This window comes from Corvus hawaiiensis, chromosome 8 (genome assembly GCF_020740725.1).
Source record: "Corvus hawaiiensis isolate bCorHaw1 chromosome 8, bCorHaw1.pri.cur, whole genome shotgun sequence".
NCBI classification, from domain to species: Eukaryota; Metazoa; Chordata; class Aves; order Passeriformes; family Corvidae; genus Corvus; species Corvus hawaiiensis.
The window spans coordinates 7854309-7867794 of NC_063220.1; the positions used below are offsets into that span (position 1 = coordinate 7854309).

A 13486-nucleotide genomic window follows, 5' to 3' on the forward strand; every position below is an offset into this window, starting at 1 on the left:
TTCAGCACAGAAACTGTTTTCTGTGGTTCAAGTGTTACAAAGGACAGAGGAGAAATTGTTGGGTTTTTTCTTCCCATTCTTTCTATAGTTAGAATGGCATCAATACAAGTCCATAGCACATAGCTGGTAATCAGATCACTCATTAACACCTAGAACTGATTAATTGTTTGGGGGAAGAAAGAGGGAAAAGACTTCTCAGTGAAGACTTAATTCAGAGCTTATAGATATTATCATTCCAGCTTTTGTCATGATAAAATTTCATCACTTAGTCCTAATCTTGATTTCCCATCTCATCCTGAGAGTCTTCAATTAGCTGGACACAAAGTCCCAGAGGTAGTAGGGAAACAGTAGAGCTGCCAGCACAGCTCTTTCTCACGGATATACAGAGAGCCCCTGCATCAGAAATTTGTGTTTCTTTACTATTTATCAAGCCAAGTGTTAAAGGTAGGATCCAAGCCAGTTCACTGAGTGTATCAAAGACATATTCGCACACCCAGTGTTAAGTGGATGTCCTGTGGCAGGCAGAACAGAAGCACCTGGCACCTCTCCCTGCTGGGGAGGAGTTAGCTGGATTCATATGCCTTTTCCCCTGTGCCAAACAACACTGCTATGATAAGTTTACTGCCAGATACGATTACAATAATTATAGCTGCAAAATAAATAAGGTTCCTATTAAATAACACAGTGTATCTGATAGAATAGATTGAAAGAAACATCTTTAAATATGAGGTAATTCACAATTAACTTCAGTGTGTTATGTCTCCTACTTGACAAGTTAGGCCACTTCAACACTTGATTGTTCTTAGTACTCCTTTTGTTAGGCTCTATCCGAAGGTGCAAACTCTTCCTCTAAACACAAGAGGCTATTCCAGTGCAAAAAAAGAGTACTTTCCATAACAGATCTACACATTGCTATGGTCTAGATTTAGTGAGGTGGGGAAATGTCTAAAACACCTTGGTAAGGTTCCAAAACTCTAAAAATTGAATCACTGTAAATTCTGATCAAGACAACTTACAAATACAATGAATATAATTACCAACTCATATCTATTTTTTCCTTACACTAATATTTTAAAAATGTAAGGAAAAGGAAGACAAATACAGGTAATTCTCCAGTTTCTTCTTGTAATAGGATTTTTTTAAAGCCTTTAGTGTCTTCAAAGCATTATTAATAATTGTGATGTAACTCTTTAACAGAAGTCTAAGAAATAGTGAAATTTCCTGAGAAATGTAGGGAACACTATATCCACCACTAAAACAGTGGCAGGTCAATCACAAAACCCAATACTAAAACAAGGACGTGAAATAGGAAAAAAAGTGATTATTCACTAGTCAAGGATTGCAGCAAGTTTGGGCTACATTTAATTGTACTCACAGTTGACACTGGTCTCCTTTGATTCCCTTTGTTGTGCAGAAACATTTTCCTGTTTGCATGTGACAGATATTTGCATGTCCACTGCACGTGCAAGCTGTAAAATCAAAAGAGGAATAGTGAGATTTCTTCACTCATACTTTACTTTATCATGAAATGAATATTCATAGATGTTAATACTTCATCCCAAACACATTTCCTACAAGATGTATTGAAATACATATCTATTACTACTTCAATTATTTTTTTTTGCAGAAAATTCCACTAGCACATCATTTAGTTTATTTTCTGCAGAGTTAAAAACTATTCATGTGCCATTAGAGGTTCTCCTCCACACCTTAAATAAAAGCGGTTTGAGAAGAGCCATTAAAATCTACCATTTCAACGTGCAACACAGAAAATTATTAATAATTTATCTTTGCTATACAGAGCGAAATCCTGACCAATGACAAAAGCAATGACAACATTCATTTAGTTTCAAATGTTTGTTTAAAGTATTATTGCAGATGTTTGGTAAAAGATCTAATATAATTGGAGTTCTTGTTTTTGACAAAAGTGAACAAAAAGAAATCTCTGAAACCGTGTGAACACAGGCAGAGTAAACACTACAGGTATAGTCCACAAGAAGCATCTTCTAGAAACAGGAAACAGGCACCTTAAAAACTCCTGAAATCTGAATTGAAGGAGAACCACAGGAACATCATCATCATCACTTCATTTTAAGGCCAAAGTAATTCCCTCCACAGTGGTCTGCTCACTGCCACTATTGCTGCCTGATAGATTCTCCCCTCAGAACAAACCTTCATATTCTCGGTTCTTGAGCACTCTTCTTCCTTTTCCTTTCCACATTTATTTGAATTGCTACCTTGTTTAGGCAGCCATCTTTTATTCCTAACCAAGTGTACAAAATTTACTAATCTCTCCCTGGTAAATGTGTCAATATGTCCCCACATCAAACTGGAATAAGTCCCTGCTAGTCACACTAAAAGTCTTTGTTTAATGCAAAGTAACTCTGAACCTACCATGATGATCATACTATGCTTTCACTGGAGTTTTAATTACGACTAAGATAAAGGATTTAATATATGGGGTCCTGCTTGGCAACAGATATGGTACCAAGTGGTGACCTGTATAAGATAAAAGTTTATTCTCCATTTTATAATCTCATATTGAACTCCTATCACAGATTGAGTTTTAAAGTTCCATTCTACTGATAAGGAATAACACAAAATGAATCCTTCTTTGACAGTGACCCATCCCATACACACTCTCACCTCTCTGCCACAGCCTAAAACAAATAGAGAAAAAGGTACTCGACAACATAAAAACCTAATTAAATGTAAGATATTATTGAAATAACATGTCCATTTCAGGACTTCAATGGTTTGTTCAGCCTTCAGAGCTCATTAAATAGCCAGCTGAACAGAAGGAGGAATTCTTATTAAGGAGGTCCCAGGTATTCAATCTGTCTGCAAGAAACACATACTACAAATTTCTGTATGTATTTCTGCACTTGTTTCTTGCAGCACAGTGATGTGTGATGTTTCATAACACAACACTTCTGAAAAATACCTATGGTTACCACAAATTCCTACATTTTGTAATTTTGCCATCGTCTTGACACTCCATGATAAATGTTCATTGAAGTCCTGCCACTATATAATCAGTTATGTTTTCCTAAATCCATTCATGTTTTCCACTCTACTTTTATAGAATGATTATTTAGGCACTTTAAGCTGGAAAAGCCTCTTTGCAAAAGTTAATTTTATTTGTGTAAATCTTTGCAATGCTTTCAGTGAAAAATACAGAAATATATCCTTAACAGCTTATTCTGCTTATAGTTAAGTGCTCTTAACAGTGATGCTCCATTGCAGGACAGCACAAAAGTTACAAAGGAGCTAAAAGGGTGAATTCTAAAGCACATTCCAAAAACTGTCAGTATTTTGACAAATATAAAAACTATTGCCAACTAACCTTAATTGATTGCTCCCACAATTATTGCTCACTTAATAGGAAGTAGATCACAAATGTGAAAGTGGAAAACATAACTGATTATGTAGTAGCAGCACTTCAATGAACATTTATTACTCTCATTGAGCAAGTTCCTATTAATTTCACTGTTCCCTGGATAATATCATGGAAAAAGACAACACCTTTGCACTTACACTTTTTAAATCTCATCCAGAAAAAATCTGTTTCACAACAATGAAAGCATATTTTAATATGCTTTTTACATGCAGTTAATTATCTTGGGCTTGCAAGTGTGCGATGAAAAATGGATTCCTACCAATCTGTAGATCTCTATGTGGGGTGTAACCCAAAAAAAATGCATTTAAGACGTCACTGCTGTTACTGAAGCAAACATGACTAAATTTGATCAAAGAAATCAATAGCAGAAGCAAGACAATCCTGCAGGGCATTTGGAAGAAGGTTGACATTCTTCCATTACCTCAATATTTCCATACTCCTGTTTACACATTTTCTTTAATATTTTCTATTTGTTTCTCTCTGCTTAACCACTCTTAGCAAATGGTTTCTCTTGGGATAATAATGTAGTTAACAGTTAAAACTGCAGCCAAGGTAGGATCTTTCCCAGCCTAATGCTACTAGAAATACACCAAGTCTTGGAATCAGTTTTAAAATCATATTTTGCACCAAGCATTGTCAGCTGGCAGAAGTCAGGAAAAGAGATGCAGTTTATATTTTCTGTATTTTTTTTTAGGCCAACCCTTCAATTTGTTCACTGAAAGGGTTGTCAAACACTGGAACAGGCTGCCCTGGGAACTGCTGCTCCTGGAGGGATTTAAGAGATGTGTGGATGTGGCACTTGGGGACAGGTGTTAGTGATGGGCTTGGCAGTGCAGGGTTAATGGCTGGACTGGGTGAGTTCACAGGTTCTTCCCAAACTAAATGATTCCATGATTCTGTGTACTCTGTGCTGCACCCCTGGACAGAAACAGTGAGTGCAGCCCAACTTCAAGTCTTCCCATACTGCTCTGTGCATTCCCCTCCAACTTGAGTTTATATCACGGCTTCATGCTTTTGTTTAAACAGTTAAATACTTAATTACCATGCTTTTTTACCAATAACTAAATATTTAAAATAAATAAATACTATATGGCTCACAATAAAAAACCTGCTTAAAAAATAGAATTTAAACCTGTTTTTGTTATTTTTTACATATTAAGTGAAATGATGACATTAGAATTTTAAAAACAACAAGAAAAAACCTCACCCTTGCAATATCTACTCTATTTTTAGGGAAATAGCAGCTCAAAACACTCTTTTGTACAACATGCAGATTCTAAGTGGAGCAGAAAGATTATATGAAAGCAATATAATCCAGTAGAGCAAATCCATGCTGCAGAATCACAGCCCTATAGAATTTATTAAATAATAAATCCACAGTATGATTGATTCCAATTTGCCAGCTCAGCACATAAATGTTCTTGCTGATGCTGACAACAAAAGAATACCCATCACTATTTCCACAAAGTGTGCATTTTAAACAATTGAATTTAAAAACACTTATTGCTTAGCCCCCATCTCCAACATACAGCTGGCAAGAGCATTTTTCTTCTCAAATGGAGCTCACTACAATTGGTGCTTTAAGTAAATATGTTTGCTTCCATGAAAGGCTACTAAATCATAGCTGCACATGGATAATTACTTTAAGACACCTTACTGACATTTTTCAAAAGGAAAGCTATGACAATGCTATTAAATATTGAGGTGTGCTCAATACTTTGTTAATTTTGCTAACATTCAAGGCAAAGTTAAATCAAAAAAAAAGGAGATACAGTGTTTCTCATGCAACTAAGCTCAGTAAGAAATAGCAAGTATAAACTTCTATTAGATCCAACATTTTAGTGCTCAATTGCACTGTAAATATTCACCTATGTAATCCATTAGCCTACTCATATGAGAACTGCCCTACAGAGACTATTTTCTACATTAGTAATATTGCAGAACTGTCTAGTCACTTAATTCTCTAGAAATGTGTATTTAGCCCCTGATACTCTTTTAGCATTCAACAATTGCTTTTACAGGAAATACATGAAATACATCCATTCCACCTTTGAGATAGGCAATGTAAAACCAAACAGATGTGCCCAATAACACTTCTGGAATATCATTAGTTGAGTAGCATTAAAATTAAGCTAAAGAACTTCTGTGAAGCAGTGACCAATAAAAACAGGAGTACAAAAAAAAAGGAAAAAGATGCTATTAGAACGGACTGCCATCATGCAGAAATTGAACTGTCATTTTACAGTGATATGATTATCCTCCATAACAAATCAGTCTTAATAGAATAATTAACACATATACAACTCATTTTATTTTCATTTTTCTTGTTTTACCTTGTGATTTATCTTTCTTTGGTCTCAAATCGATCTATTTTTTATAGCAGCATAATAACACAGAAAAGAAAAAATGAGTACAAACACAGTGCTGAGGACTGTGAGACAGAGAGAAAAGGTAAACAGAAGAGACAAATGTTTTGGATTTACGTCACTCACATATGGAACTTCAAGTCATAGTAAAATACAGACAATTTCACTCATCCTTGAACAACTCTACTGAGATCATGTGACCACTGGAAAGGCAATTTACTTTTTCTTGAAAAGCAACAGTCAAGCAATCTGGAAATCACAGGTGTCATCTCCTTAGCTTTCTGGACTAAACAGAAGTGGGATATTTATCCTAATAAACCCAGAAACAACAAACAGACTGATTATCAGTGGCAGAAATCAAAATTTAGTTTGGTTAAACTTAAAGACAGCTTTCATCAATTAAAGGCTTGTATTTGTTCTTTAGCCATTTTTACTCTGGTAAAATAGCTCTGCAATGTTTGTATTTCATTATTACTTCTGTTCAAAGCATTCATCCTGAAAAGTGAACTGATTTCTTTTGGTTTTTTGTAATAAATACCTCTCAAGCAATCACAGTAAAGCTGTCTTTAATCATCAGCAACTAACAGTATAAAAACAGCTTGGAAAACCATAATTTTGTTTTATACAAGTAGATAATGAAAATGCAACACACAAGATTAACACTGAAAGACAGGATCTTTTCTCTTGTTGGGAGCTGAACAGAATCTTAAACAACTATCAAGAGTCATGCTGTGCCTGAATCTCTCATGCCAATACTGAGCCACAGTACAGAATTTTTATAGCTTGCTCTTGGAACAATATGCATTTTCTACCAAAAAACATGCTGAACCAAAACATTGCCACATGAACTCACGAACTACAGTAGCACCAGTTTCATGTTTTCCATGTTAATTTGTTTGAAAACCTGAAATTTTTATACTACCTTTAAACACAGAAAACTGGAAAATTCCAGGTAGAAACGTTATTAAGAACATTTTATTGGGAGATAAGTTTAACATGTTATACTTATCAGTTTCCTTTTCATTCCTTCCACTTATTCATTTCATTTCTAAACACATGTTACCAAGAACAAAATAGCCTACAAATTTTACACTGAGTCACCCTGTAGATTTTAAGAGTTCAACTCAAAACTGAACTCTATATCTGATGTATAGCACAGTTCTTTACATATTCAAACATTTACAAAGATTTTTCACAAGCCTACAAGATTCAAAATATTATTCCTTAAATTACTCTTAGTTTTCTCAGCTGTGAAGAGATTTCTCACATGGAAACACAACAGAAAATTAGAATGACTTAAAAAAGAAGTGATTTCAGATCTGACAGACTAAAACTTTTACTAGGTTTAGTAAAAACTAAAACAGTGAGTCTTGATAGTCATTTTCAAAGCAAAAATACAAAGCGAAGATTTTGGGTGCCTTCATGGTCTAATGTCATACTGAGACGTGTTTAAGACTTTTTCAGGCAATAAAAGGCCTAGTATTTATTAATATTATTATTATTTTGTGTTTTTAAATTTTCTTAAGACAGCAGCTTCTCTACTATTTTGGAAATTTTGGTCAAAAACCTCCTTTCATGAAAAGGCTGTTATTTTTCCCCTCATTCTCTCTAAAGAGAACGCATTGTAAATTATAACAAAAAAAAATTATTATCAAGCAGTATGAAAAGCAAAACAATTTAAAAGCATTCAAAAGTTATTCACAGCAGCTTTAAATGTAAGAAAAAATTCCAATCTAAGGTGAAAAACATCTGAAGTCAACTGGTGATTGCAACTATTTGTGTGTATTTGGTCATTCAGAGTAAAAGCCCAAAGAAAAGAAATGACTTACACAATGTATCAGGCAAAAATGCCACAAAATTTAAAGAAGTCAGCAAACCATTGCCCTCTGTTAGCCATTAGGAGGTACAAAATAAAACTGATTTTTAATGTACTCCATGGAAAGTGAGGCTTTTTTTGGCCTTAGGTAACTAATGTGGTCTGACATTGTAATGTATTGCACTTAGCACTCAGAAAATGAAGACAGAATCAAATGCAAGCAAACTGAAATGCCATTAGAAGGGGTTTTTTTGAGGATCTTCACTCAATTAGTTGAGGAATGAGCTGCAGGATGCCTCAAAATCTGTCTCCTCACCAGCAAGAGGGGGGTTCCCAAGCCCCCTTAGGGAGAGGGATGACCATTTCATTCCAAAACACTCACAGAAGGGGAGATGTAGAAATCAGAAACAAGCAACATTGCTACTTTTTCTATAGCATTTGGGATGAGAAGACTGGCTTTAGTCAAAGGCTTATTTGAGGATCAAGTAACAGTGATTCAAGAAAATGTCATCTTCAACTTGCAGCTGCCTGCCCTCAGCGCTGCCTGAGCCAGACACAACGCCCACATGAGCTCTTGACATCTCCTTCAATACAAGGTAAAATATGTTTGTTTATCAGAGGCTGACAAAATCAGTACATTCCTAGACAGCTGAAAGTTTCTAAATCATGCTCTGCCTATCTCCTCTAGGAACATAATTTGGAAACCAATGGATTTACACATTTCATTAGGAAGGTGAGCGTACTGATATAAAGCTCAGACAGCACATCAGAAATACATTTTATAAGCATTCCTTGCCACATCAAATAAATTTATGCCATGTAAACCTGAAAAAACCCCACAAAAATAAGAATGCAGAGCGATGTGCTCGTCAATGTCAGAAACCATGTTCCACAAGAGCACGCAGGAGGACTAACATCAGTGAGAGCAAGAGAATTGTCATTAATCCTTGCAAATAGATTAAAGAAGCACAGAGATAGAGGAATATAATATAAATCAAACTGCTGTATCTCTTCAATATCTGTAAAAGCAATAAGTGGTGATCAATTAAAGGATGCCTGAATTCTAAGTTCTCAGGATAAGATGCTGAACAAGCACAAAATGCCTGCTACTTACAGAGATTAAGACAGCACAAGTCGTTCCTATTCTTTTTACTATTTCAGATATTTTTGTTGCATAGTAGACCTCAGAAATAGTTTAAATTAATGTATTTTTTATTTTTCTTTTTTAAAAAGCTGTCTTGTTCCCACTCCACTTGAGTAAACTAGAATCAACTTTGCTGAATGGAGAAGTTACATTTATGCAAAGCAGCCTAGTGTAGCCATCAAGCTTAAGGAACAAAACTGTAGTTGATAAAATCGGTTACTGGTGATTTAACTACACAGTTACACTGTGATTGTGCAGGATGGAAAGAAAACTTTCTTAGGCAAGAAAAAAAAAAGGTCAGTAGTCCTCCAAAATCAACTCTTCCAACAGCAACCCTAAGCTGATGCTTGAACCAGTGCTTTGCCATGCTGGTTGTTGCTAAAATCAGACCACTCCACAATGAGACACACATCCTGGTTTAGGAAGTAAAATCAAATTTAGAGAGTCAAGAAATAGCTTAAAACTCTTGTACTTGACAGCAGGTTTACAAAAACCTTCTGTATGAAGCCAAGGAAAAAACATCAAAAATGTTAAACATGCTGAACAGGTATCCTGTCAAAACCTTATGAAATCCCACAGACACACAAATAATCTCTCTCTGGAGGTTAATCATGTTACACTCAACAGTTTCTTCTTTTTTTCTCTTGCAAAATTATGAACATCTAAATGTCTGTTGATACTTGACAATGATACTTTCCTTGAAGTGTAACTCCAGGTCCTTCACCTAAGATTATTCTAAGTAGGTTATGGAATACAAATGTATCTATAAAAAGTTTTCTAATTTTAGTTTGAGTTTTTTGTTTGCACTTACAATTAATTGTGCTCAAAATCATACTTTATAATTCAGCTCTAATCTACAAAAAAATCAAAAATAAAATTATATGCATGCACAAGAATTAACAGCATATGGAGAAGTTTGCTTAGCACATTTTGCTTGGCAGTCAAAAAAACCAGAAGAGTAATTTTTAAAGATGTCTTTTTCCAAGTTCCTCAACTAAGTTTTTCCTATGGCAATCCACTCCTGGTTTAGTAGCAGAGGACCAATTTTGAATACGTTCTGATAGAAGTGATTCTAGTTTAAGTTCATAACTAAGCCCAAACCACTTCACTCCATGGTCAGACTATCTTGAACACTGTTCAATAAACAGCATTCATTAAAGGATGGAAAATAAATGTTCAAATCACCTTTGGGGAAAAAGGTCTTCTTAAAAGTGTGTTTATTCTGACTACTCTAACAATCTCTGTAAAAAGCAATACAAAGCTTTTTTCTTATTGTGCTAGCATCCCTTTTTTTTGTGTTTCATATGAACCAAGATGCCTTTTTCCTTCTACTAAAACCAAACTCCAGCATTTTGGTTCATAGTAAGTGTTTTTATTCTATGATAAGGAATTTTGTTAAAAAAATCCCAGGAATTGATGTTATCTCTATTCAATACTAAAAGGTGAAAAATAAATTAAGGAAAACAAAACAAAACAAAACACCACTACTACTGCAAAATGGGATTTCATGACAGTCCCCTCATTCATCAAAACCTCTGGATATTTTGTTTGTACAGCATAAACAAAACCGTATTTTCTGCTGGAATTTAGAATGTGAGCTTTTCTTTGTCTGAATAATCGTAAATTACAGCTTCTTATCACAGAGTTTTGCTGTGAACTTGTGACCCATTGCTTCTTATAAACCAAGGTAGAAGCAAACAGGTTTTTTAACTTAGTTCCATATTCTAGTACCTGAAGATAGTACGAAGCACACCATACTCTCTTTTCCACTGATCTCCAACATTTACCTATTTTTATATAAAATGTCTTTATTCATCTAGGCTCCTGTGGTCTGTGTCATAAGCATCCAATCCACCGAATATCCTTTTTTTCTCTGACTAACCTCAAAGTGCCTGGATTAAAAGAAACTTTTGATTTTTTTATTTCATACTTAGTCACTGTGAAAGGAGGGCTTCTAGAACACAGTATTTAACCTAATATAAAATTGCCTCTAAATTTTACACAGCTAATGATGGAATGCCAAATGCATGATCTTGCACCAGTGAAATCCATAAATACAATTCCCTACATGCTAGACATTAAAACAGCTAAGCAGAAAAACTATATAAAAACTCTGTATCCCAAGCTGCTATTTCATCCTCTAAGAGAGTCAAAACTCCCATCAACTCACATGTGTTCTTAATTCTACTTCAGGAAGATGGAGAAGCAAATGCTTTTGCTGATGTTTATACTGCTAATTGAGGATATTTATGTTTCCCACACTTCTGGTTTTTCCAGCAGAAGTCAGTTAAAAGCTATTTGCTCTCATTCTTAGCCCTACCTTAAACAGGACGCATCGCCCAAGAATATAAATTTTGGACCAGAAACCTTTTTGAAACAGAAATTGGTTGTAGAAGAAGAAAGTCCAAATTTACAGCTGTCTCTTGATGAAGTTTTAAATGCAAGATTTTATTTCTCCTTGCAATAAGCCATTTTCTCAGGCCAACAAAACCTGCCTGACTTTGCCTGTTGAAAGTAGCATCATAGAGTTCCTAATGCTGTTATACTCCAGGTGTTTTGAGACCAAAACTCATTGTACAGTGGTGGCATATTTGATATTTACTAAATAAAATTGTTCTTAAGGAAACAATTCCATTTTTAGGTTTACTGTCTTAAATAAAGTAATAAAGAATTTATATTCAGATGCTTTATATTCGATGCTTCCCTACCTGCTCTATGCAATCCCAAACTAAAGGTAATTTTAAAGCTACACAGTGATAGTGTTAAAGTGAAAAATTAAGACTGCTGCCTTCTGTTCACTCATTGCTTAAATAACTTTTTGAAACCTTGAAAAATAAGTCTAAATGTAAATTACCAGGTACTTTTCTATCAACTACATAGACAACAGCATATTTTAGTTCAAAAAAACGAAGTGAATATTAAATTGTTTTCCTTGTCACATTATCAACTTTTTCCTTCATGAAAGACAGGTTGCTTTCTGTAATGTGTGAAATTATGTAATTTTCTGTCCATATAATTTCATATACAAATGCTGTGTACATATTCATATATATGTGTGTAGCTATATTTTGAGAATATTGCTGGAGAGCAAACAAAGGCTGCCTGTTTCCATTGTCCTGGGCTCTGTGGGCCAGTTTTCCTGGGATGTATTTCCAACTTGTTTTCTTTAGCACACTTCTCCTATTTTTCTATAGATAACCTTGTTCAAAATGATGCTTTTGTTCTTAAAAATCAGAATACATATTACCTAAAAGTATGTGCTTTAGAGTGGGTTTTGGTGTAAGCAGCCCATCTAAGGAACCCTACAATTACTTTTAAGTAATCAAACTGACCTTTTTTTTTTTTTTAAAGTATCTAACATGCTGATTGTCCTTTGTGCTCTACAGGAACAGAACTCTCTCTGTTCTTAACAGTGCCCATGGTAGCCTTTAACATTATTTCTTTGGGAGAGACAGGAAAGGAAGGAAATCAGAATCAGCTCCTCCACAGAGGGTCATGATGAAAACACATTATGAAGGTTGCTACTGCTGAATAAGTAAAAATGATAGAAATAGTGCCAGAGAAAACTATTTGTAAAGTTACCCATTAGGCATCTTTCAAAGTTAGATAGAACCTAAAATCCAAGGAGACCTTTGTCAATCTGCTGCCAGCATGAGTTTAACATCTTTCTCATGCCTCACTTTCACAGACACTTGAAGTAATGCCTTGTGGCACCCTTGGCCTCTTCTCTCAAAATCCCACATCTCAGCTGTCAGTAACTCAGCAGAATAATCACGTTTTCTGAGCAGCAAGATTTGAACACCATGGAAGATCCTCCTTAAGATATAACTCCAGTGTCAACACATCACTAATAAGTTTTATTTTTTATTCTTTTAACCAACACAAATAATCACAAATATGTATCTATGCAACTAATTTACTGCTGGGTTAAATTTCAGCCAAGTCCTTCACCTAAGGTAATTTAAAGTAACTCTGACAAGTTAGTCTTTTATTGATACCTGTCTGATCTATTTTTTTTCATGTCTTGAGGCACTTCTGTAGATACATGCCAGTTGGGTGGCTCATGTCTAGATGTCAAAGTTTATGTGGAATACATTCAAGGAGGAGCATGTGTAGACGTATGCACATGTGTACAAATACAGGTGATGCACAGATGGTGTATATTCACTAAAAACATACTCACTTTTGATAATAGTTGGACGATCTGGTAAAAAAATCAGAAGTTTCCAGTAAAAGATTAACTTCACCTCTCCAAACAGAATGATGACAAACCAAACGTGGGGGGAAGCTGCTGCCTTTGGTATTGCAAATGTCCAATGTGTGGTAACAGAGAAGGGAAAAGATCTATAAAGGCAAAAGAAATGCTGCAGGCTTGCTTAAAAAAACCCCAACAGCCTGTGTGGTTGGAAGCTTTTGCAGGATGGTCATCAGTGTCTCAGGTGCCTTTTAGGGCTGCTCAGAGAACAAGCAGTGCAAGTTAAACCACAATGTTCCTGCTGTGCTGGGACTCACAATCTCCTTCTACTGCAAAAGCAACAATGGCAGGACAGTTCTGGGAAAACTGAATGCTGCTTGGGGTGTTATCCCTTTATTAAAAAAAAAATGACAATACAGCAAAATGCTGACGTTATCTTATTATTATTAAATGTATTATACATTCATAGTGTGTGTCATTAGTTACTGTAAAGAATTTTTTCCTGGCATCTCATAAATTGTAAGGACAATTTTTTAAAATACCATGCATAAAGAAAATGACAAGA

At 35.0% G+C, this 13486-nt stretch overlaps 1 protein-coding gene across 5 annotated transcripts in view; it reads right to left on the reverse strand.

Moving 5' to 3' along the window:
* The window catches only part of ATRNL1 (attractin like 1), a 448295-nt gene that overhangs the window by 304013 nt on the left and 130796 nt on the right, over positions 1–13486 (reverse strand). For all 5 annotated transcript variants that reach the window (XR_007205109.1, XM_048310902.1, XM_048310901.1 and 2 more), the window contains exon 20: positions 1376–1469. Coding sequence is in view for 4 of the 5 variants with exons in the window: in XM_048310902.1 (XP_048166859.1) it covers positions 1376–1469 (94 nt within the window). In the remaining variant the exon portion in view is untranslated. The remainder of the gene's footprint in view (positions 1–1375; positions 1470–13486) is intronic.